Consider the following 23,674-nt stretch of genomic DNA (forward strand, 5'->3'; position numbering starts at 1 on the left):
GCATTCTGGCCTTGGTGCCTGAATTTACTAACCCATTAAATGTGATTAATATGAGGAAGTATGTTCTCTGCCTGCACATGGTGGTATCAAGCCTTTCCTTTCTGTGCTGAATGCAAAAGCTTTGACCATTTAAGATACTGTGGCAGCTCTTACATTGGGGTGAGGGACTGGGACCTGCTTACCTTGATTTAGGAAGTTGATGGCTTTCATGCAGACATACTCTTCATTACTAACTTTGAGTTGGCTGAACTTGCGGAACAAATAGATAAGTCGCTCCATCACTTCCATACCGTCCTCACTAAACCTGCAGAAACAAAGAAAGCACGTGTACTTTACAACTAAATTTTCCAAATTGGCAAATCTCCAATCTACACAAACAGAACAAAAAACCTCTGCAACTAATAAATTGATTCATTATTTTATTCTAGACCCACAAATATTGTAATGTTCTGAATGCCAGGACTTCAGTGTCAGACTGGCCCACCGGGATACCAGGAAACTCCCAGTGGGTCCAGGTGTCAGTGGGCCCTCATGCTGCTAAACATTTTACATTTTAGTATGTAAAGTAAAAAAAATGGGGGAATAGAGGTTGAGTGAGGAGAGGAAGAATAATAGCACTGAGAGTGGGTAACTGGTCTACAGTCCAACACTGCTTGACTTGCTGCATGGGTGACCCAAGATTTTGTTTATGTAGTACCACCCTGTAGTAGTATGGATGCCAGTCAGTGTGGGCAGATTTAAAAATGTCATCAGCTGACATACCATGCTGGCCAGTGCATGTGGAGCATTATCAGATTCTGAAGTGAAGAGAAGCCTCTTCACACCCTGCTGTTCCAATCAGAACCATAGAAAGGAGGCCATATCTTGAGTCCCTCCCTTACACTCTCAGTCCATTGACCTGTGGTCTAATCGGTCAGAAAGTATCATGGCAGCCTGTACTGCCGTCTCCTTCTCAGACTCAGGCCAAGTGAGAAAAATGTTGGGATATACCCTGCACAGGGAACACAGTGAGTTACTGGGGGCCCAACAGAGCGGCACTGACAGGTATTTATATACTATCCTGCTAATTAGATGGATTGACACTGTTCCTTTGAAAAGCTCAACGGCAGGGAACAAATCTAAATTTTGTTACATGGACTACCAGGCATGGCTCATCCTTCCCTTAACTATTGAGGTACAATTTGAACTCAGCCGGCAACAATATTTGACTGAAGAAAAGTAAATGCGAGTATTTAAACCCAGGCTGTAAAAGAAAAGTTCCACATGACTGAGAGGAGCTATAGGGCTCTTGTACAAATGCAAGTGCAGTCCTGCTAAAATGGGTGTACCGTATATACTCGCGTATAAGCCGAGTTTTTCAGCACCCAAAATGTGCTGAAAAACTCAAACTCGGCTTATACGCGGGTCATACCTCCTTCCGCGGCCCCAGCAGGACTGTCTGTGACTGACTGTGTCGCCGCCCGGAGCAGGTCCAGGAGCTCCGGGCGGCGCGTCCTTCCCTGCCGGCGTTCGCTCCCGAAATGGCGGCGCCCATGGCCGCCACGTGGGTAGCGCCGGCGCCGCTACCCACGTGGCGGCCATGGGCGCCGCCATTTCGGGAGCGAACGCCGGCAGGGAAGGACGCGCCGCCCGGAGCTCCTGGACCTGCTCCGGGCGGCGACACAGTCAGTCACAGACAGGCAGGGAAGGACGCGCCCATCACTAATAGCAAACTGTGTGAGACTTTCCAGTGACAGAGGGATCATTAATTACGGTAATTAGTGAAAAGTAGATGCCCACAGTTTTGAAATTGCATCAGTTGTCGCTGTTTTGCTAATCATGACATTTTTGCCAATTTTGTGTCACTCAAGCTAGATCTGCTTTTAGCATGATTTGCTGGCAAACTGGCCTGATTTGCACATCCGAAATCAATATAATCACAGGCTATTCACACATTCCTAGCAATACCCAAAAGTGATTTCCAGTTTCATTATTTCATTTAATTGCTGATCATCATTATAGCTAAGTAAGTGGCTGTAAGATATAAAGCACCCACTTTGCAGTTTAATGACAAAGTCATTGATAATGATATTTGAACTGAAATTAATAATGGTTTAGTTCTAATAGCTTTTCCATTATTACTATTTGAAAGAGCAAACAAAAAAGTAATAACAATGACAATCTCACCAGGCTTAAATGACCTAGGCTTATACACGAGTCAATACATTTTTCCAGTTTTCTTAGGTAAATTAGGTACCTCGGCTTATACACGGGTCGGCTTATACACGAGTATATACGGTAAGTTGTTTCACTTATTGGGACTATTCAATTTGTTTGGGTACTTGCTCTTCTGTATAGTTACATTGAGCACAAGTGCATCTGTCCTGCCCCTTGAATTGAGTACATTGAGAGCTATGGATGCAGGGGAACACTGGAGCTATCATTGGGGTACCCTCAGCATGTTGTGTCAGGCATGGCAGACTTGCACCGTCTGAATCACATTCTAATGCCGTTTTAAATGTGCTGTTCCAAAATGCAAGCGCCATCATGTTTATTTTCACAAATCAGGGGCGCAAATGCTTTGGATGCTAATCCCTGCATGCCTAAATGATGCTGGAATTGGAAAATGCTACTCCTATGCTGTACATAGAATATATTCTGCCTTAAAATAATAATATCCTGAAAAGCAATATACAATTATTGGTACGTGCATGAATGATTTAGTACAATGGGAGAAAGGTATAGTGACCCTTTCCTGATTTTCCAATGCTGCATGTGTCCTTTAACTCATTGACAGCTTGCATTACAACACTGTTAGTTATTTAACAAGCAGGGCCTCCCTGGAATGCAGATTTTTTTTAATAAAGTCAAGGCAGCTTGGCAATAAACACATTAATATAGGGAGTGATGAAATGCATTTGAAGAACTGGAGGATGTTTAGCAAGATACAGGAGGTGCAGTGAATGTAGAGAGTACCCATGTACTACGCTGGGCTACTCTGTGTGACCTTTATCCCACAGCGCTGGCTGAATTCTAATAGGAAAAAGGACCCTCGGCTGCGTCCCCTTTACACATAAAGCCCTTAAAGGAGAAGGAAAGCTCGTCGGCGCTAACCCCCCTCCCCCCTCCCGTGTATTGCCCCCCCTCCCTCCTCCCCCCTGGCCTACCCCTCCCGCTGGGCAAATGCCCCTAACTTGTTACTTACCCTTCTGCGCAGGTCCAGTCCAGGGAGTTCACAGGCGACATCTTCTTCCACGCGATCTTCTTCCTCCTTTGACCGGCGTTTTGGCGTATGCGCAGTAGGATCATTTCGCCGGTACGGATCTACTGCGCATGCGCCAAAAGTCACGCGCATGCGCAGTAGATCGTACCGGCGAAATGATCCTACTGCGCATGCGCCGGTCAAAGCAGGAAGAAGATCGTGTGGAAGAAGATGTCGCCTGTGAACTCCCTGGACTGGACCTGCGCAGAAGGGTAAGTAACAAGTTAGGGGCATTTGCCCAGCGGGAGGGGTAGGCCAGGGGGGAGGAGGGAGGGGGGGAAATACACGGGAGGGGGGAGGGGGGTTAGCGCCGACGAGCTTTCCTTCTCCTTTAAGGTGGCCATACACAGGAAGATCAGCTCGTTTGGCGCATCTCTCCCTGATATGCCCACATTGAGGTGGGTGATATTGGGTTGATCGGATCAGAATGGAGGCCATACAGACAGCCGACTGGGTTTTTTACCCAGCCCGATCAGCATCTGCCCGACTTTCGGACAGATATCGTTCAGGGACGCCTGTCGGTTGGCCCCACACACTGGCCAATAAACTGCCGACTGATAACATTACAGGCTTCATGCTCAGCTGGTATTATACCCCTAAAGGGGATGTAAACAAAAAATAAAGTTATAATTTAAAGTAACTGCCTAATTACAGTACACATCTTTAATGGTTTTAACAGTATTTTTAAATATAGTATCTATCTGTTCCTTTCTATCCTCTGCCCTGACGGTTCCAACATATGAAAGATGTTTCAAGAGCCAGCTATTTTTTGGTTATTGAAAGGAGTAGGAAAGGCTTGGTGTACTTGGGGGTGCCAAATGTTAGGTAGGTAGGCCAATACAATCACTTGAGGGTTCCTAACATTTGGCACTAAGCCTTTCCTTCTCCTTTAAAGAAAATCTGTTATAGCCCCTCCCAATAACAAAATGTGTAATGCCCCAGTGGTGTAACTATCCTAACACCCCATGACTGCAGAAGGACGTGCATGGGGGAGAGGGATCTGTTTATGGTTACAGCAGCTCCCTTGGTGCATGGCTAAAGGTTCGAGCTGCTCCAGGGATCCAGAATTTATTTTTTGCTGGGGTGCCCAGCTCCCTAAGTGTTACGCCATTACTATTCCCTACCTAAACTTTAGGGTGCCTTTTCATTTAAAAAGTCATAATTTGACACTTTCAATGTATTTCCTGTACTCGTTTCATCAAACACAAGTTTCCTATCCTATCTGATGCTGCCACACACTGGTAGAGAACATGCTCAATAACTCTTATATCAGAATATATGCAGAATATTCCCAGCAACACCTCTGAATTCCATGATGTTTAAGCAGTGTGCCTAATTACTGATATTTTTTCTCTGTCCCATTGTGTCCCCTGCATTTATATTTGTATGTGTTTTCGTAATTCATTAAACGGTAGAACAATAGTGTAGTAGCTCTTGTACAATGGATTTTCTGCTCTAAAACATGAGCACATGAGCTCTCGATTAGTGCAGTGTGCTAGCTCTCACAGCCTCCAGTGCAAGGCTTCTGCACATGACTATAGTAAATTGTGTTTGAGGTGTAGGGGGAGTAAGGGGGCCATGTTCTTACAAGCCCTAAATAATGTGTGGCAGATCTGAGAGTGCCAGTGGCTGGTGCAGATGTGCATGAGCACACCACCAGTTCTAAATCAAGCTGCAGACCAGAATAAGATAAGGGCCTGATTACAAGAAACACATGCCATTAATCACTTTCCATATTACAGACCTGAGCAGCAGATAAGGAGGACAGAGGACCGAGCCAGGATGGCTGTTCTAACAAAGCTCCTCGGCTCATGCCTGCTAATTAACGGCTGAGTGGTCAGAGATCAGACTTGCAAACTCATTTCACATTAAAGCGAAGTCTGAACTTTGGGGGCATTTTGTGGAGGTAATGGGAAGGGCAACATGGTGCGGCTGCTGCCCTCGGGTTCTTCGGATTAATCCTTACACCACTGAAATGATGTGAAACGAGAAATAATTAGCCTTTCATAATAAAGTTCTAGCAGGTTCTGCTGGAATACTCAGGATTCAGTTAACATAAACCCCAATAGCAGAAATTAGAGTGCAATCTAGATAGCACATTGAAGAGGTAACAATTGTTTTTTCTATAGCAGTACCAACTTCTACTATATGGTATGCCACTCATCCTAATGCTAAGTAGCATTAACAATTATATTAACAATTATATTATAATTGGTGAGGCTAATACCAATGCAATTTTATGAATAACTGATGCCATTTCCTGACAGTCATTTGCTGGGATAGTTTTGTATGGGTGTGGTGGTATTCATGACTTTACCCACTGTCCTTCACTACAGAGGAGAAAACAGCAAATGTCAGACAGATTTACTAAGCTCAGCAAAAACTTTGAAACTAATCCTCCATCTACTTGCACCGCAACAGCCTGGACCCACAGTGCACTTGCAGATAACAGCCTGACCCATGAAGGCACTGCAAGGGTCCAGGTGACTTTCAAATAAATGAAGGGCTGATGCTGCTCTTAGAAAGGGTATAAAAAAAATTGGGAGAAAAAGCAATTTGAATATATGCAAATCTGCTTCAGTTACATTCTAAGCAATGGTATCTACAGCTCATTATTTGTGGCTATCCTCTATCAAAACCTAGGCCCCGCACTGACCTGTGCAATTCATCCTCAGAAGGAGAGTACTTGGAAGTGACGTCGGCCAAGTCTCCAAAGATCTGCTTACTGTATGTGGTGATCGACGAGAGCAATATCAGCTCCTGCCACGTTGTGCTGAGCAGACATGTGTAGTCCTTGATGGACAAATCACAGAAAAACGGCAGCTTCTTTACCCAAGTGATCTGCCGGAACAGCAGCTCATCTGCCAGCCGGCACAGCAAAGCAAACAGCTCAGACTGGGTCACTTTGTACCTGTGGGGGAAACAATGACACTTTAAATTATGGACCAATATCTAGGCGTGAAACAATATAAGAAATCCCAATAGACACAATATATTGCATTGTTAGTAAATTGGTGACTTGGTCCTTTACTTGGTATTTTCTGCAACCCAGAAACTGTATCTATTCTAAAAGGTTCATGGCCAATTCTACACACCAATGTGTGGGACCATCTCTTGGGGCATCCACAAAATTTATATCTGAAATCCAACATTATTAGCCTACAGATATCAGCATTATTTCAAGAGTATAGTTCACCATATACATATAGCATTCCTTCACTGCATATTACAATTCTATATGGGAGCAAGAGCCAATATACAACATACACTTACCCATCCTCTATAAGCATAGGTGTATTGAGAGGTTCTATATCCTCAGCCGTCAGCAGTTGGTTAATGAGGGTGTGTGACTGGGGGTCAAGACTTCGTGACTGGGCTGGGATTATTGTGGGGTGAGCGGAGAAGCTAAAGAGATGAGGTAGGTATTGATAGTGCGTTGGACCTGGTGTTCCCAAATATTGGTCCCGTAGTGAGCTGAATCCATTGAGTTCCATTGACCGACTGCATGAAGAGACAGAGATGTGGTGTTAGTCTACTAACTGATAAGATTGGTAGCGTACATTTACAGACTAGAGGTTGATTGATTTGCTCTTAAAGAGCAATGGGGTACTGTATCACAGGGATATGAGCACCCAATAGTGGTAGAGCCTTGAAGAGATGCCATGAAAAGGAAAATGGGTGCTTTACCCACGATATAAAATTTCAGTTAATGCCCTACCCCTAGCCTGCTCACTCCCCTGCTTCCTCAATGTACTGCACAGTGCGCATTCATTGCACCCAAGGCACTTTACTTTACTGCCTGCCCCTAATTCTGACCCTGAAGTAATTCCTACCAGCAACTGATGGAATACTATTAAACAGTAACTACTCTGCTCCATAATTACCTTAGGGTTATACACAGATTTTCCAAGTCTAACAACTTCATCTAAAGTGAGGCCTAGCACCCTAACTATTTTCAGTGACTTGCAGGGGAACTGTTGTACCCACCTGGAGGAAGGTGTAGACACCGGAGAAGGCTGATTGCTTTCTGAGACTGCATTCCCAGGAGAGCTGTGGTCACTGTCACCATTATTACTCCATGATGTATTGGCCTCCTCTTCAAACTCCTGTCCAGACATTATCCGCTCAACCTCTTCATCTGAGATCTGCAAGGACAAAATAGCTGTACTACATTCCTTCCAGTATAAGGGGACTCCCAGAATGCTACATTTCTACAATGCCTGAAGCAGTAAGATTTTCTAAGGGTGAAGACACACAGAGCTACTAGTAGCAGCAATTTTGTCACAGCTACAAAATAGACAATAGTGATAACAGGCTTTGCTATGACCCTATGTGTGCTTTAGCAGAGGCAATTCTCAGTATTGTCTAGGGTAGGGCATATGCCAGAAAAGTAGCTGCTACTAGTAGTTCTGTGTGTCTTGCCCTAAATCCTTAGCCAGGCTAGTGTCAGTTTATTCGAACACAGTAATAATGCATTGACAGGAACTGTTCTACATGGAAATTTCCACTAGGGGGCATTGAGGTACTGCAAATATACAGTATTGCATTCCATCTTTATACTTGGAAACAAAAACAACTTCTGATTCAGCATCATATTTATGGAAACAAATGCAAGGATACAAATGCCATATGTAGAATCCCCAGTTTTGATACAGTGTGATATTTCTACATCTGGAACCATTATAACTACACTGCCTGGCAGTAAGAGGAATCTTTCTATGTGTTTAATTACCTGTACAGGACCAATGCTCTTGTTCCTTCCTCCAGGCATTCCATCTTCTCTAATTGCTGAAAAAACAATATCTAATCATTTAGATTAAGGTGTAGTATAAATGTAGAGACCATAAATGTATTCATGTTTAATGGCTAAACTTAACTGAAATGGAGGGAGAAGCAAAATGGAGAAATGGATAAAAAATAACTATGTCTGTATTATTATTTCATCTTTTTAATACTAAGTGTGCACATTACTTGCCTTGGTAAACACAGTGGTTTGGGTTTTTTCTTATTGGAAAATACAGGAAGACCTACTACTAGAAGGGATCTTCTTTGTCCAATAAAGGGAGCTGTTACTCCATCATACTGCTCTTGTACACTATTGTGTATTAAAGAGGAGGTTCACCTTTAAGTTAACTTTTAGTATTTTATAGTTCTAAGCAACTTTCCAATTGGTCTTCTTTATCTTTTCACTTATCACTGACCCTATCTAAAAACAAATGCTCTGTAAGGCTACAAATGTATTGCTACTTGTAATTACTCATCTTTCTATCTATGTTTTTCTCCTATTCATATTCCAGTCTTTTGTTCAAATCAATGCATGGTTGCTAAGGTAATTTGGACCCTGGCAACCAGAAACCACAAACTGCAGAACTGCTGAATAAAAATCTAAATAACTCAAAAGACCACAAATAATAAAAAAAGATGCAAATTGCCTCAAAATATAGCTCTCTAAATCATATTAAAAATTAATTTAAAAGTAAACAAATCAATTTACATTCATTTTGATCCTAAGGCCACTGACACACTAGGAGATTAGTCGACCCGTGATTGATCTCCTCTAGCAAACTTAGTGCACAGTCACTAGAATGAATGGTAGATGGACTTTGAAGCTGTATCAGTGATCAGGTTAGGTCTGCAAATGCAGGCCATTAATGGGCCCCAAACCTTTCTACTTGGGGCCCCATGCTAAGATGATCTGCGCTATTTACTTTGCATTGTCTAAGTGAAAGGAAAGGGGGTTAATTAGTGTCACTATATTTCCCAAACGATCCCCCTTTGCAGAATGAACTCCTGCTGTCTAAATGGGTTACACAATTAATTATTTATATTTTTCTACTTTTGCAACCAAATGTTTTTCTTTGTAATTTTAGATACAGTACATGAGATGACCGAGAGGTGGCTGTCCCCCAGAACAAATTCTGTTAATGTAATTCAACTAAGAAAAGCCCATTTGGTCAATCAACAGTTCCAGCCCTGTGAAAGACATGAACTCAGCTTAGTATAGAATCAAGATAAAGCAGGTAAATGGTGCAAAGCTCATGGACCGACCTAAAAGCCCCACACACACAGGTCATGACTAGACTGTACAGCCTGACTGCTATGTATATCTGTAGTAGAGATGAAACCATTGTCTCTCTTTCATGCTGGCAAAAGAACAGGCTTTTCTCTAAAGTCAATGCGTCTGGTGTCATTGCTGCAGGAAACTAAACCTGAATTTACCCCCACCTTCTTTTCAATTGCCATTTTGGATTTGGTGCAATTCATGATACCTTCATGTTGTGAATTACACCTGTGGGTCAAGTTTGGGTTTCCTCTGGTCAACAATTGCTGTGATCAGTAGCTGCATGGACTCAAAGCCCTCCATATGGTGTTACTTTTTGGAGAATGTAATCTCGTCTCATCTTATCAGTGATGCCACAATAGAGTGTAAGGTGCTTGTACTGAATACAATAACCAGAATAGTAGCTCAGGTGTTTCCCATGACTACAGATCTCTCTCTTTCACAAAGAAAGAGCAACAATAGGTTGTTTATGCTTGTTGTTGTTTATGTTGGTCTGTGTATCAATAATAAATGGATTACAAAATCTATTTACCTGTGTACAAAACGCAATCGCTATATTGTTCTGTATATAAATTCACATAAACACTATGAACAGTGGCGTAACTACCGGGGGCCCGAGGCCCCTCGGAAAGTACGCTGCAGCGGTAAGGAAACCGCGCATCTAGAGGGATGGGGGGCCGGGTGCACATCCTGCACCCAGGCCCGGAAGCAATTAGTAACGTTACTGGCTATAAATTAACTAAGAAGATGAAAGTTAATGACACATGACATTGTTAGCTTTTGGGACAGGAACCACGTTCCAAACTGCTGGCGCAAGACTGCATTCCTCTGAGTGTGTTAGCACCGGACCAAACACGGTTCCAGACGCAAAAGAACAAGGAGGCTGCTGCCAGCGGTTAGGACTGTGGATTTCAGCCCCATGTAGCCCTAGCCTTGCTGCTAGTAAGTGGATTGGATAACATTAGTTTGACCCTACATACCTATGGCTCAAACACAGAAAATAAGTGCATGCAGGTAAAAATGTCTGTGTGAATTGTTGAAGACAATTTTATCTTGTACGTTTCCCCACAGGTCCATAAGGGCAGCTAGAACAAGTGACATGTGGTCACAGATGATATTTGCACACTTTAGATCCATCCATGTGTATGGCCATATTGCTCAGATCAGCCGGCTCTGTGTTACTTTAGGCTCAAGAGTGTAAACAAAAGTATCTGTATCACTTAATGAGATGAATCAACTAATCTTGGCAAAGAAGGGGGTCAGTGGACTATAAACTGGATCCTATTAATGATCACCAATTCGTAATCTTCTGATATCTACACAATACCAATTCAATACGACCTTCAGGCAAAGGTTTAGTCAATTATTTGCTGGGAAAAACTTCAAAAGCAAGGACATGGGCATGGCTCAAAGCCTCAATTGGAAACAAGGGGTGTCTATTTACAAACACATCCAGCACTGAAACCCTGTTCTATGTGATATTTTTTTTATCTAAGAAAAATAAAGTTTAAAAAACTAAATATGGTGTTTGCCTAAGAATTTACACATTTTATTTGCTAACCTTTGTTGAAATAACCATTGTTTTGGGTATTTATCAACTTTTATTCACTTTTCAGGGGTGATTTCTGCCCATTCTTCCAGGCAGATTTGCTCTGGGTTATTCAGGTGACACAGGCGATTTGATGAATCCATTGAAGGACATTCGCCTTTTTGATACTGAGCCACTCTAGCATTTCCCACGAGCCATAACCCTAGGCACAGGGGCATTGGGATTTATACAAACACAGTTTAAAATTGTGTTGTATGAAGTAACTAAAATTTGCCCCTTCAAATGTGGACAAACAATTTGGAGTAGGTCATACCTAAAAGTTCAAATGTCAGTGTGAGGAACAGAGTGCTTTCAAGTAATAGACATACTGTAACAATAAAAGTAGAAATATTTCTGTAAAATGTCATATACCTGTAATAACTAATTCTACAGACACAAACATGACTTTATGACGAACCAAGGTTTCTTCTCTTTTTTGGGCCTTTATTTTGGTTCTTTACAGGGCTGCCGCTGCCATGAGGCAGGCGCCAGTGAGTGAGTTTAAGAATTTCCGTTTTTAAAATGGAAATTCGACTCTGCTAGTGCAGTGTGCTATAGCACTCATTGCTCTAGTCTAGCGCATTGATCCCCAACCAGCAGCTCGCGAGAAACATGTTGCTCTCCTACCCCTTGAATGTTGCTCTCAGTGGCCTCAAAGCAGGTGCTTAGTTTTTAATTCCTGGTTTTTAGGCAAGTTTTGGTTGCTTAAAAACCAGGTGTGCTGCCAAACAGAGCCTCTTGTAGGGTGCCAGTCCACATAGGGACTACCAAATAGCCAATCACAGCCCCTTTTGTCATCTACAGGAACTTTTTCATGCGTGTGTTGCTCCCCAACTCTTTTTGCATTTGAATGTGGCTCACGGGTAAAAAAAGGTTGAGGACCCCTGCTCTAGCGACTCGGCCCCCCTTTGACCTGCTCCGACACTAAAGTATTGAGCTTGGAGTAGTGGCGGCATTGAGGAGCGGCATTTGAGGAGGGTGGCATTGAGGAGGGGCATTTGAGGAGGGGCCGCATTTCGGCTGTTGTCTCAGACAGTAGTATCCCCAGGATCACCCCTGATCATTTAATAAAAGATAGGGATGCACCGAATCCAGGATTCGGATCAGGATTCGGCTGAATCCTTCTGTCAGGCCAAACCGAATCCGAATCCTAATTTGCATATGTAAATTAGGGGTAGGTAGGGAAATCACGTGACTTTTCGTCACAAATGAAGAATTTTTTCCACTTTTTCCTTTGCATATGCAAATTAGGGTTCGGATTCAGTTCGGTATTCGGCCAAATCTTTCACAAAGAATTCGGACGAATCACAAATAGTGGATTCGGTGCATCCCTAATAAAAGATACCTCCAGTCTGCCTTTATTCTTTGCAAGGGATTCAAGGTGGGGAACATTGTTCTTTTTAATCTGTAAATATAAGGCAGGTACATTTACTCTGGGGTTATCTTAACAATTGCAGTTTATTTTAAATTGACACAATAATTTAACATTCAGCACACTAACATGCACTGCTCTGATGTACGTGTTAACCCTTCTACTGTGCACCCAATATACCGCCTCCAGTCAAGCCTAACACAACAGTCTGCGCATTTCAAAGACACAATATGCTCAAACCATAAATTACTGTAGCACTTCCCTGCCTTTCGACGAACAGTAGAGTCTGAGAAGATACTGTAATCATGGCTGGTCAAATGGCCTGCAACCCATTCAACAGCAGGGTGGCAGCATTACTTTACAAAATATTTTTTTAAGTCAGAATCTATAGATCTAGAATTTCAGGGGAAGTGTGAGGATGTGAAACGTGAGGAGTCAAACATTTAAGAAGTGACCATTCCATTGCAGAGAGTGTTTTACTAGTGAATCATCCTGCTCCTTTAGACAGTTTTCAAGTACGGCCCCCGGGAGGCGAAAGTGAAAGGAAGAAAAGTCATTAAACTTCTTAATTCTCAGCAAGTACTTTTTGGTCAATCTGTTTTTGTTGGCGCTTTGTGGCATAGGTATTTGCATTTGTTTCGATGGAGCAGTAGGGATCATTATCATAAATGTGCTCGATAGTTCTATATTAAGAATGTTATAGAGAGTGATAGAGGCCTGGCATATAAAACGTTTTACAAAGACATTCTAGCAGTTGCCTTACTGATGGATTTTGACAGCAGAAATCTATTGTTGGAAGCATATGGAGAGATGAACATCTTGGCACCTACGTGTGGCTGGAGTGCAAGTGTAAACACAAAGCCCTGCTGTGGTCTAGCAACTGGGTGAGAACAGACTATTGCCTCAACAACTGAACTTCAAAATCTGGCCAGGGCTACCGCAAGGGTGTTACCTTAATTTGAGTATTAGGGTACACTAAATTCATACAAGTGAATTGATTGCTATGATTACTTTGAAACCAAAAGGAAGAAGATGCTCCAGAATATCAATATAGATATAAATGTAAATGTTCACCAAGTAAATCAGGTGGTCCAGGTGCACATGCCCCAATGCCCCAGCTTTTAGGAGCGACTTACCAGTATATGTAAAAAAGAGGAGTAGGGCTGTCCGGCACTCAAGGGAATCCACAGGGCCAAAAAATGAAGTAAGAAACTGTATTTATTAATTGAAGCTAAAAATCTCCATAGGCCTCACGTGTTTCGTACCCTAGGGGCACTTAGTCATGGGCTTAATTGATTAATGATGATTAAGTGCCCCTAGGGTATGAAACGCATAGGGCCTATGGAGAAGTGACATTTTTAATTTCAATTAATAAATTCAGTTTTTTCTTCATTTTTTTGGCCCTGCGGATTCCTTGAGTGCTGGATAGCCCTGTTTCTCTTATTTGCTATGATTACTTTCCCATGAAAAAGATCGCTGATAAACAAATGGCTTAATAACCCTGACTAAACACTGAAGACAGCCTAGGAATCTCAATAAATAGGGCTGGGACCAGATAGGCAAGTCTCTATCCAAAAAGAAAGCAACACACACACCTACACCACAAAGTCCAGGGTTAATATGAGCAAAGACCATGATGCCAGTAATGATATCCCATGAACTCTCATAAACTGCCCCTGTGCACAAACGTGGCCTACATCACAGAGATATACCTTAAAGGAACAGTAACACCAAAAAATTAAAGTGTATCAAAGTAATGAAAATATAATGTACTGCTGCCCTGCACTAGTAAAAGTTCTATGTTTGCTTCAGAAACTTTACTATAGTTTATATAAACAGGCTGCTGTGTAAGCCATTCAGGCTGGAGAAAAGGAATAGGTTACATAGCAGATAACAAATAAAGCACCAATGTATTCTTCAGGGCTTATCTGTTGCCTGTTGTGTATCCTCTGCCTTTTTTTCAAGCTTGAATGGCTGCCCCTGTGGCTACACAACAGCTTGTTTATATAAACTATTGTAGAGTTTCTGAAGCAAAAACACCAGATGTACCAGTGCAGGGCAGCAGTACATTATATTTTCATTACTTTGATACACATTTTTTGGTGTTACTGTTCCCTTAACCATCAGCATGCAGGCAAAAAAATGGAACTATCTTGGTGTTGTGGTATATTTTAGAATAATTAGAATACCCTAAACTATGCTGATAAACTCCTATTAGAGCAAAACTGGTCTGGAAGATGGGGATCTGATCAACAACTATTCTGGCTGTACTTTACAACGGAGTGTTAGCCTAAAGGGCATGCCATGAAAATGGACATTTTAGAAGTGAAACTGGGTTTCCTGAGAAGAATTTTGCTTTCCTAACAAATTTGTGCGTAAGCCTAGAGGATATGCCATGAAATTTCATTTAAGCCAGGAATTTAAAAATGGGCTCTTACGATGAGGCCACTGGGAGCATTGGTTGAGGATCACTGGCCTTGAGGATATGCCATGAAACTGGACATTTTAGAAGTGAAACAGGGGTTCCTGGCCAGAATTTGGTCTCAGGGAAATCCACTGTAGTTAAAATGTACTAATCTGCTTCCCATTACAGGATATTGTAAACATCTTGTCTAGAGCACATGGGGCGAATACCATGAGAGAATGTGATGGAAATATTCTCTCACCCCATGCTTACTCCTGCACATCACAGTCAACACTAGGCTCATGCATTATCATTGGAAGCATCTGTCAGCAGACCGTAGGGGAACTCAATTGCTGGGTTTTCCCACGTAGCATCAGACTGCTCAGTATCACATTAAGGTAAGTGCTCAAATGACACTGGCTCTACTCTAAAAATCCATTAATATTTTCACACTGTAAAATGGATTTCTTTAAGAGATCATCATATCTGTGTTTTACCTCCACTGATTTACTCGATACCTGTAAAGCTAATGAAAGAGATGTAATTCCTTACTGCCTGCTTCTATTATATACTGCCTCAGCCCCTTACCTTTGCGGTTCATCCCCATCTGAAGGCACTTGAGTAACCTGCAGTATTGGCAGCGGTTCCTCTGCTTGCGCGACATAACGCAGTTCTTGTCCCGACTGCATCTGTACACACGTTTGTTGCAGATGCTGCGCTTGAAGAATCCCTTGCAGCCCTCGCAAGAGATGATGCCATAATGCAATCCTGTGGCACGGTCCCCGCAGATAAGGCACGCTCTTTGATCAACGCGGTCATCTGGAAACGGAAATGATCAATGGTCAAATGTGATAGATTTTTTAAACTCTTTATTCCTGCGAGAACATACTTGTGCACCAAAAAATTTACAGTAACAGAAGTGATCGCAATTTAGTAAACCAGCTCTGGTTTGTTTTGTAAGTCATTGTCGCACTGTAGCAAATGAAGACTGGTATATCAAGCAGGGAAATAATGCATGCAACTCCCAAGAAAGCCTGCTTGGTCAAAACATTATGGGGGTTATTTATTAAGTCCAATGCTAACAACTTGAAAAATTTGAGTTGTTTTACTATAATAACTAGTGATGGGAGAATTCGCTAAACATCGCTTTTTTGAGTTTTTGACACCAGCATCCGTTTTTTACGAATTTTTTTGGGCGAATTTATTCGCTGGCCGCGAATTTGCGCCTGGCGAATAAATTTGCCCATCACTAATAATAACTGAAATTTTAGTGGGAAAAAAAACCTTGAATCTTTCAAGATTCATTATACCCAGAGGCTGCAAAAAGTCAGAATCCAAAAATCTGCCATCTGATAAGGTTGTATATAAGTCAGTGGGAAGGGCCCCTATCCTATTTGGAACCGGCCTGCAGTGTGTGGACATTGTTCTAAGCCCAACCTGCATACATGAAGGCTAACAAGGAAGAAAAAAAGACAAATGGTGGCCATACACGGGCAGATAAAGCTGCCGATATCGGTTGTTTGGACCGATTTGACAGCTTATCTGCCCGTGTATGGGGGCTTCCGACGGGTCTTCCCGATCGCCAAACGAGCGGATCTTTAAGTCTATGGCCACCTTAACAAGGAAGAACCAGCTTCATGGTGTGTTCCAGGTTAGTGCATATGTGCTCTCTTTTGGAGAATATTTGTAAGGCTTCCCATTAAGTCTGGTGGCACACAGGGAAATCAGTTGCCAATCGTTAAATCTTCACTGCTGCGGTCAAACAAACCCCCCCTGAAATGCCTTCCCACCTGCAAGAATGTCAATCGCCAGTGGGATGGCATTCATGTTGATTTGTTTTCCAAAATGTCCTTGTTTGGCAACTTCGGAAAACAAAGCAACGCAAATGTCATCCCACCAGCAAATGACATTCATGCTGGTGGGAAGGTATTTTGGCGAGATTAGTCCCCGCAGCAGCGAAGATTTATTGATTGGCGACTACTTTCCACCAGCCTTAGGCTAAATAACATACAGAAGGTTGTTGACATTATGGCTGTCACCCATGTCCCACTGCCCAAGGCTCTGCAACAAGCACACAAAAGTAAACATATGTGAGAGAACACAATACAAAGACTGTCTGTGGAGATAAATACAAACATGGCGACATATATTCTAACACAAACATCTAAAGGCAGTATCTTATTTCATAGGGATTAATTATTCAATCCAATTACACCCTACAAAGCTCACATCTTGACAGTGTATCATGATCTATTTTACACGGGACTAAAAACAATGCATTTGGATACAATTTTTTTTTTGCCTTATTGTTTACAGGCGCCTGTTCACTGTAAAACAAAGGGAAGGATTTACAGGACAGATAAAGCCCCGGCTGCCAGATAAAGCACAAAAATGAATTAAGGAGAGTTATTTTAACTGACTTGCAATGTGAAGTGTGATTTAAGATTAAACGCAAATCCAAGATAATGAGCATACATCTAGGTTAACGAAGCTGAATGTTCCAGTAATCATCCTGACAGTTTCCTCTCTCCATCTGACATATACGTCCCTGAAAATGAAGGCACGCCAAAGAGGATCGGGCTCACCAAGTCGGCAGCCCAATTCTGTCGCAGTGGGAATGTTAAAATCAGACAATATCAGATCTCACATGACAGTTCCTCTAGCTCCTGGCCACCCAATTTGCATTTTCCTCTTCTTTTGGGGCAGAATAAAAAAGCATCGTTAACCACTTAGTTGTCACATAGGAGAGGAGAGGCAAAGCTTTGGAATGTGCTTGCTGCTGGCCTCACTGGAAACAAAAGGGTTAATAAGTGCGTCTACATTATGGAGTTCCAAGAAAATGATTTACAATCTATAAAATGTTTAAATAATTCAGTTTTTAGGATATGTGCGTGCTTTCTCTCATTATCAGTGGAGTACTGAGCAACGGTGCTGCGACAGTGCATTAACTGCAAGGCACTTGCAGCCTTTAGCAATGCATACAATTTTATGGCAGTTGATGGTTTGTAGCTAATAAAACAATGGAACAATGCGGCCATTCATGTTCACGAAGCTGCAACAGAATACCATTTTTCCCCACTATAAATAATTCATCCACAAAAAAAAGGTTGAATTTATTATGGCACAGCAGCAAAGATTGTCTACGTGTTTACCCTTAATCTTAAGTGTATGCATGGAATTTATGGGATTGAATATCCATTATTTGCTTTTATTGACATATGGGAGCTGCCATAATGCTTGCTGAATCATCTAAGGACTATGGCGTATGGGACATTTTGGGGGCATCAGCTGTGAGCAGTCAGGATACAGCAGTAGGCAAAGGCTATGGGCACACATGCTGTTGGCTATGGCCGGTGTTGGACTGGGATGCCAAGGGTCCACCAGAAAACCTTAGACCATGGGCCCACTTTCCAAACTATTATTCCTCCTCTCCTTACTCAACCTATTTATTCTCCTAGTCGTTTATATCTACTTACTATATTCTTCCATTATTACACATTATTATGCATTTTTCCCATACAGAAAAAGGAAATGACCATGAAATCGGCTAAATGTTTAGAAGCAAGAGGGCCCACTGACACCTGGGCCTACCGGGAGTTTTCCTGGTATCCCGATGGGCCAGTCCAACACTGGCTCTGGCTGTTGTCAGGCTGTGTATTGTTTCAGGTAGAGGGAAGCAGATCTGCTCAGTGCCCCTGACCCATTGTTTTGAATCCAATTAGCCTGTGCGAGCTCACATACAGCCCAAATACTGAACTCAGCTTTAGCTCTGCTCTGCCTGCAAAAATACACAGCCTGACAATAGCCAGAGCCAACAGCCTGTATGTCCATAGCCAAAGATCAAAGTGTCCCATGTCACTATATGAATTAGCTATAATATAAAACACTATGGGAAGTGGACCTAGGCACATGATCACTGCAGTTTTACATGGATTATGGCAGTGGTCACACTTTCCACACTTGCCTTGAGTTTCTCTCTTTTGCCCCATGAACCACAATAATGGATCTCTGGGTGGTACGTATGCTAAATGATATTGGTTGGACGTTTAGAAAACTCATCCCGTCGGTGGCTAGCTTCAATTGAATATAAAGAGTCGGGACATTTGTAAAGAACACAATAAAATCACAAATCATTTATTTTCTATAGGGAAATGAACATGGGAAACTCTTGTGATTCATATGGAACACAATAATCATGTGGTTAGTGTAAAGGTATGATGGAGGCGGTTACAGCTGCTAGTAAACACAATGTGAGAATGTGCTGTAGCCACTGAGTAAACATCTTAATCCCTTTATCCCCTGCTGACCCCTGGGAACCACCTGTGCTGACAACCTTGATTTATCAGGAGGCAGAACAAACAAAATATTGATTTACAAACCACACTTGCCTCTAAATATTGCACACAACTGCACTGAGTCTAGTTTATATGGTCTGTTTTGTTTTTTTCTAACACCCGCCCCCCCAATTTCCAGATTGCTTCAATGCCACAGCTAAGATGGCCATGCAGATGCCCTTGCAGTTCCCATGTGTGGCCTGGAGTGGGCCACAGAAATCTGGTCATACCCATGGATGTTCAAATGTAATCATTTCTATTACAGAATACAAGTACAGTTCTGCCAGTATGGTCCCCAATTCTGGCATTTGCTGGTGGACGGAAGAATTCCCACATGCCAGGTATGTCTCTCTCTCTGTTGAATACTAAAGGAATGCACTGGTAAAGTCATGCCACTGTGATTTGAGTAAACGGTGGAAGCAAAGGCCTTCAGGAATTCCTTTCAAGGAGCGGTCATGTCACAAAACTGTCATTGGGTGCTATTTATATCAAAGGAGAGGATCACTGACCTCACAGTACTACCAGAGAATCAATAGACTGACATTCTGGCAGCGAATAACCCATTCACATTTACTGTACTGCAGGGATAGCTTGGGCACAGGCATGGAGATTGCAGCCAAGAGCAAAATCATACATGGAAGGGCAGTTTATCCCTCAGTAGCTATAAGAGTATAAATAAAGTGGGGTACAGTCATCAGTGTAGATGCATTATAAATCCATGTACTCATGCGATCCAAAATTAGAAGAAGGAAAAGGAACTCCAGCAGAATTACTGCAAATAAACTTTAATTCAAGTCGATAAAGGGTATTGTACCTGAAACATGTTGTGTATGCAACCACTCGGAATTAAAGTTTATTTGCAGTAATTCTGCTGGAGTTCCTTTTCCTTCTTCTAATTTTGGATCGCATGTAGCAGTCGCAGCACAGAGCAACCGTAAAGGAATTGGGACACAATTAGTTTGAAATTCGTACTGACCACCATCCCGTTTCCTTTTGAAATCCATGTACTCATATGGGTATGGGACCTGTTATCCAGATTGGTCGGGGCTTGGGGGTTTCCGGACAATGGATCTTTCCCTAATTTGGATATTCATAACAGAAAATCATGTAAACATTAAATAAACCCCATAGTCTGTTTTGTTTCCAATAAGAATTAATTATATCTTAGTTTGGATCTAGTACAAGGTACTATTTTATTATTACATAGAAAGAGGAAATATTTTTTTAAAATTTGGATTATTTGATTATAATAGAGTCTATGAGAGACAGCTGTATTTCAGATAGGGATGCACCGAATCCAGGATTCGGTTCGGGATTCGGTTCGGGATTCGGCCTTTTTCAGCAGGATTCGGATTCGGCCGAATCCTTCTGCCCGGCCGAACCGAATCCGAATCCTAATTTGTATATGCAAATTAGGGGCAGGGAGGGAAATTGCGTGACTTTTTGTCAGAAAACAAGGAAGTAAAAAATGTTTTCCCCTTCCCACCCCTAATTTGCATATGCAAATTAGGGTTCGGATTCGGTTCGGTATTCGGCCGAATCCTTCTTGAAGGATTCGGGGGTTCGGCTGAATCCAAAAAAGTGGATTCGGTGCATCCCTAATTTCAGAGCTTTCTGGATAATGGGTTTCCAGATAATGGATCCCATACATGTACTATATGAATTCAATGCGGCACAACCCATACACAAATTAAAACATAACCATGTGCTTCCACTAATACTGCACTAAAAGGGATACTGTCATGGAAAAACATATTTTTTTTCAAAATGCATCAGTTAATAGTGCTGCTCCAGCAGAATTCTGTTCTCAAAAGAGCAAACAGATTTTGTTATATTCAGTTTTGAAATCTGACATGGGGCTAGACATATTGTCAATTTCCCAGCTGCCCCCAGTCAAAAACAAGTTTTTCCATGACAGTATCCCTTTAACGTGCAATGGTGAACGTGACACAAACACAAATCACAAATTGTACTGCCTAAAAATTTTGTAAACACCCACATAATTGGCCTAGACCCAAAGAGTAACAATGAACACATAAAAGTTTATTTTTGCCCAGCAGCATAAAAGAAATTAGAAGGAATGTGGGTGCCTATTGGTGGCCATGCTGTTATGGAAAAATGGCAGAATTCTTGGTTTCAATGAGCAAATGCTTTCTAGGGTTTAGTAGTATATGTTTTATTCTACAATATTTGTATGGGCTGCTGCATTCATAACTGCCTTTAACATACACATGCTCAGTCTAAACCTACTCTGCACATCTGCCAGCTATGAAAATTGGGCCATCCTGGCTGGACAAGAATACTTAAAATCACCATCATTTATTTCTACAGAGCCAGCAAGTTATGTAGCGCTTTACACATAATTTATAATGAACAGTAGTCTTACAATTATTTAACAAGCAACAGAGCAAAAAATAGGATCAAAGGGTCCTGCTTGCAAGAGCTTGCAATCTAAAGGGTCATTATAAAAGCTAATAAGCACCGCTAAAACATTGATTGTATAATGGGAAAAGAAGTGATTTGTATTCTCCACTATTCCCGTGGCATTGTAAGCACCGTCTTTATTGCCATCTTTTAAACAGATCCTCGCACCAATATGGCTCTACAAAATCAAGGGCAGGAGTTGTGCATATATAACCACTTGTTAAAGGGTGGCATCATAACCTAGGTTAGAGTATAGCATTGTGTGCAATGGCACACTAGGTTAGCGTATTTACGCGGCAATCCACTTTTTTTAAAACCTTGCCACGTTTCTGCGCTGAAAACCACGTCAGCGGCTTAGCCTGAGTAATTTTGCAGGCTGAGAGACACAGATCTGCTCAGTGCCTCTACCCCATTAATTTGAATCAGATCAGCCGGTGTGCAGTCATAACTGCCTCACAAGGAAACTTCGGAAAATGAAGCGCCGCATGTGCTTTACGCCCAGGCGACTTTTCATACGGGAAGACACGCGAAGGCAGTTCGGGGAGATTGTTGCCCACAAGAAGAGGCAATTAGTCACCAGGCGATTAAATCTCCCCAAATCTGCCTGGTGGACTGACCCTTAATTGTATAGGTATTTATTTACGGCTTCCTGGTGAGGCATTTTGGGGGCTGGTAGTTGTCAGAACTGGAATGCTCTGACAGATCACTGAGACAAATCTGTTAATCTGTTTGAACATCTGACTTGGAACAATCAGAAATTCCTGCTCTTCTTCTCTTTAACCATGAATTTTCTGATTACCGCTCTTGCTTTATCTGATGAAATGTAGGGAAGGGATTAGTGTTCCAGTTTCAATGTACAGGATTTGTCTCTGTGTTTCTTTTCAGACTTATAGGCAAGATAACAGAGAAACAGGCTTCCTTTGCACTTTTAGGGCTAGTCCACACGGGGAGATAGCGACGCGTTTGCGGTCGCGGCGACAAAGCGCCGCGACAGTCGCCGCGACCGGCGCAGGCGACAGTTTTGTATGGGCGCCTATGTAAAAACGCCTGTGCTAACCACACGAGGCGATGCGCTTTTCAACAGTCGCCTGAAAAAGCCTGGCGAGGCATTTTCAGGCGACTGTTGAAAAGCGCATCGCCTCGTGTGGTTAGCACAGGCGTTTTTACATAGGCGCCCATACAAAACTGTCGCCTGCGCCGGTCGCGGCGACTGTCGCGGCGCTTTGTCGCCGCGACCGCAAACGCGTCGCTATCTCCCCGTGTGGAATAGCCCTTAAGTCTTTAGCCTAGTATAACAAGTAGATCAAAATGTGAAAGGTACAGCCATCCTTATCAAAGGTATTACTGGAACTGATCCTAAAGGTGGCCATAGAGGTGCAGATTTACTTTCACATCGGACAAACGATTGTTTAGTGCCATCTCCCGACCTGCCACTAACCTTTCAGATCAATTAAAGTAGTAAAAGAACAGATTAGACGATGTTCTGCCCCCGACAGCAATCGTACGAAAGATAGGTCTGACAAAAGCTGGTGACAGTGTCCCACTGATATCATCAGATCGGCAATACATGCAGAAATATTATCGGCGGCAAATTTTCTAACCTGTCTGATCGTCTGAACAAACGATTGCCATGGCACGAAAAATGACGGGACACTCCACACACGGCCCAAAATCGTACGAATCTTCGATTCAAATCTTTGGGTCTATGGCCAGTTTAAGGAAAAATCCTAGCTGCTGGAATTTAACACAATAAATTGGTATTTAACACAGCACATGTATGGGGACCTGTTATCCAGAATGCTCGGGACCTGGGGATTTCCAGATAACGGATGTTTACATAATTTGGTTCTTCATAACTTAAGTCTACTAGAAAATCATGTAAACATGAAAAAAAAACCAATAGGCTGATTTTGTTTTGAATAATGATTAATTATATCTTAGTTTGGATCAAGTACAAAAATTTGGATAATTTGGATAAATTGTAGTCTATGGGAGACAGCCTTTTTATAATCCAGAGCTTTCTTGATACCAGGTTTCCAGATAACAGATCAATGCAGGTACAAGAGGGGGGTTGTGGGTGCACTCCTAAGGCCATATAAAAAAATATATAAATACAATAATCCCCTGTCTAAAAAAAGAAAAACAGGGTTTTTTGTTACAAAGTTATGATCATAAAATTGGTAAGCCGCCATACCACGTCAAGGTAAACCCCATACGGCGGTCCCTAACCTGTTTACCTGCGATCAAAAT

The 23,674-nt window shown here is 42.2% G+C and overlaps 1 protein-coding gene across 4 annotated transcripts in view; it reads right to left on the bottom strand.

Moving 5' to 3' along the window:
* Positions 1-23,674, bottom strand: part of nr6a1.S (nuclear receptor subfamily 6 group A member 1 S homeolog) — a 146,334-nt gene that overhangs the window by 3,913 nt on the left and 118,747 nt on the right. For 3 of the 4 annotated variants that reach the window (NM_001090633.1, XM_041574150.1, XM_018231927.2), the window contains 6 exon segments: positions 183-304; positions 5,898-6,152; positions 6,515-6,742; positions 7,229-7,386; positions 7,974-8,029; positions 15,255-15,485. In NM_001090633.1, the coding sequence (NP_001084102.1) occupies positions 183-304; positions 5,898-6,152; positions 6,515-6,742; positions 7,229-7,386; positions 7,974-8,029; positions 15,255-15,485 (1,050 nt within the window). 4 annotated transcript variants of the gene reach the window in all.

The sequence above is a fragment of the Xenopus laevis genome, chromosome 8S (assembly GCF_017654675.1).
Source record: "Xenopus laevis strain J_2021 chromosome 8S, Xenopus_laevis_v10.1, whole genome shotgun sequence".
NCBI classification, from domain to species: Eukaryota; Metazoa; Chordata; class Amphibia; order Anura; family Pipidae; genus Xenopus; species Xenopus laevis.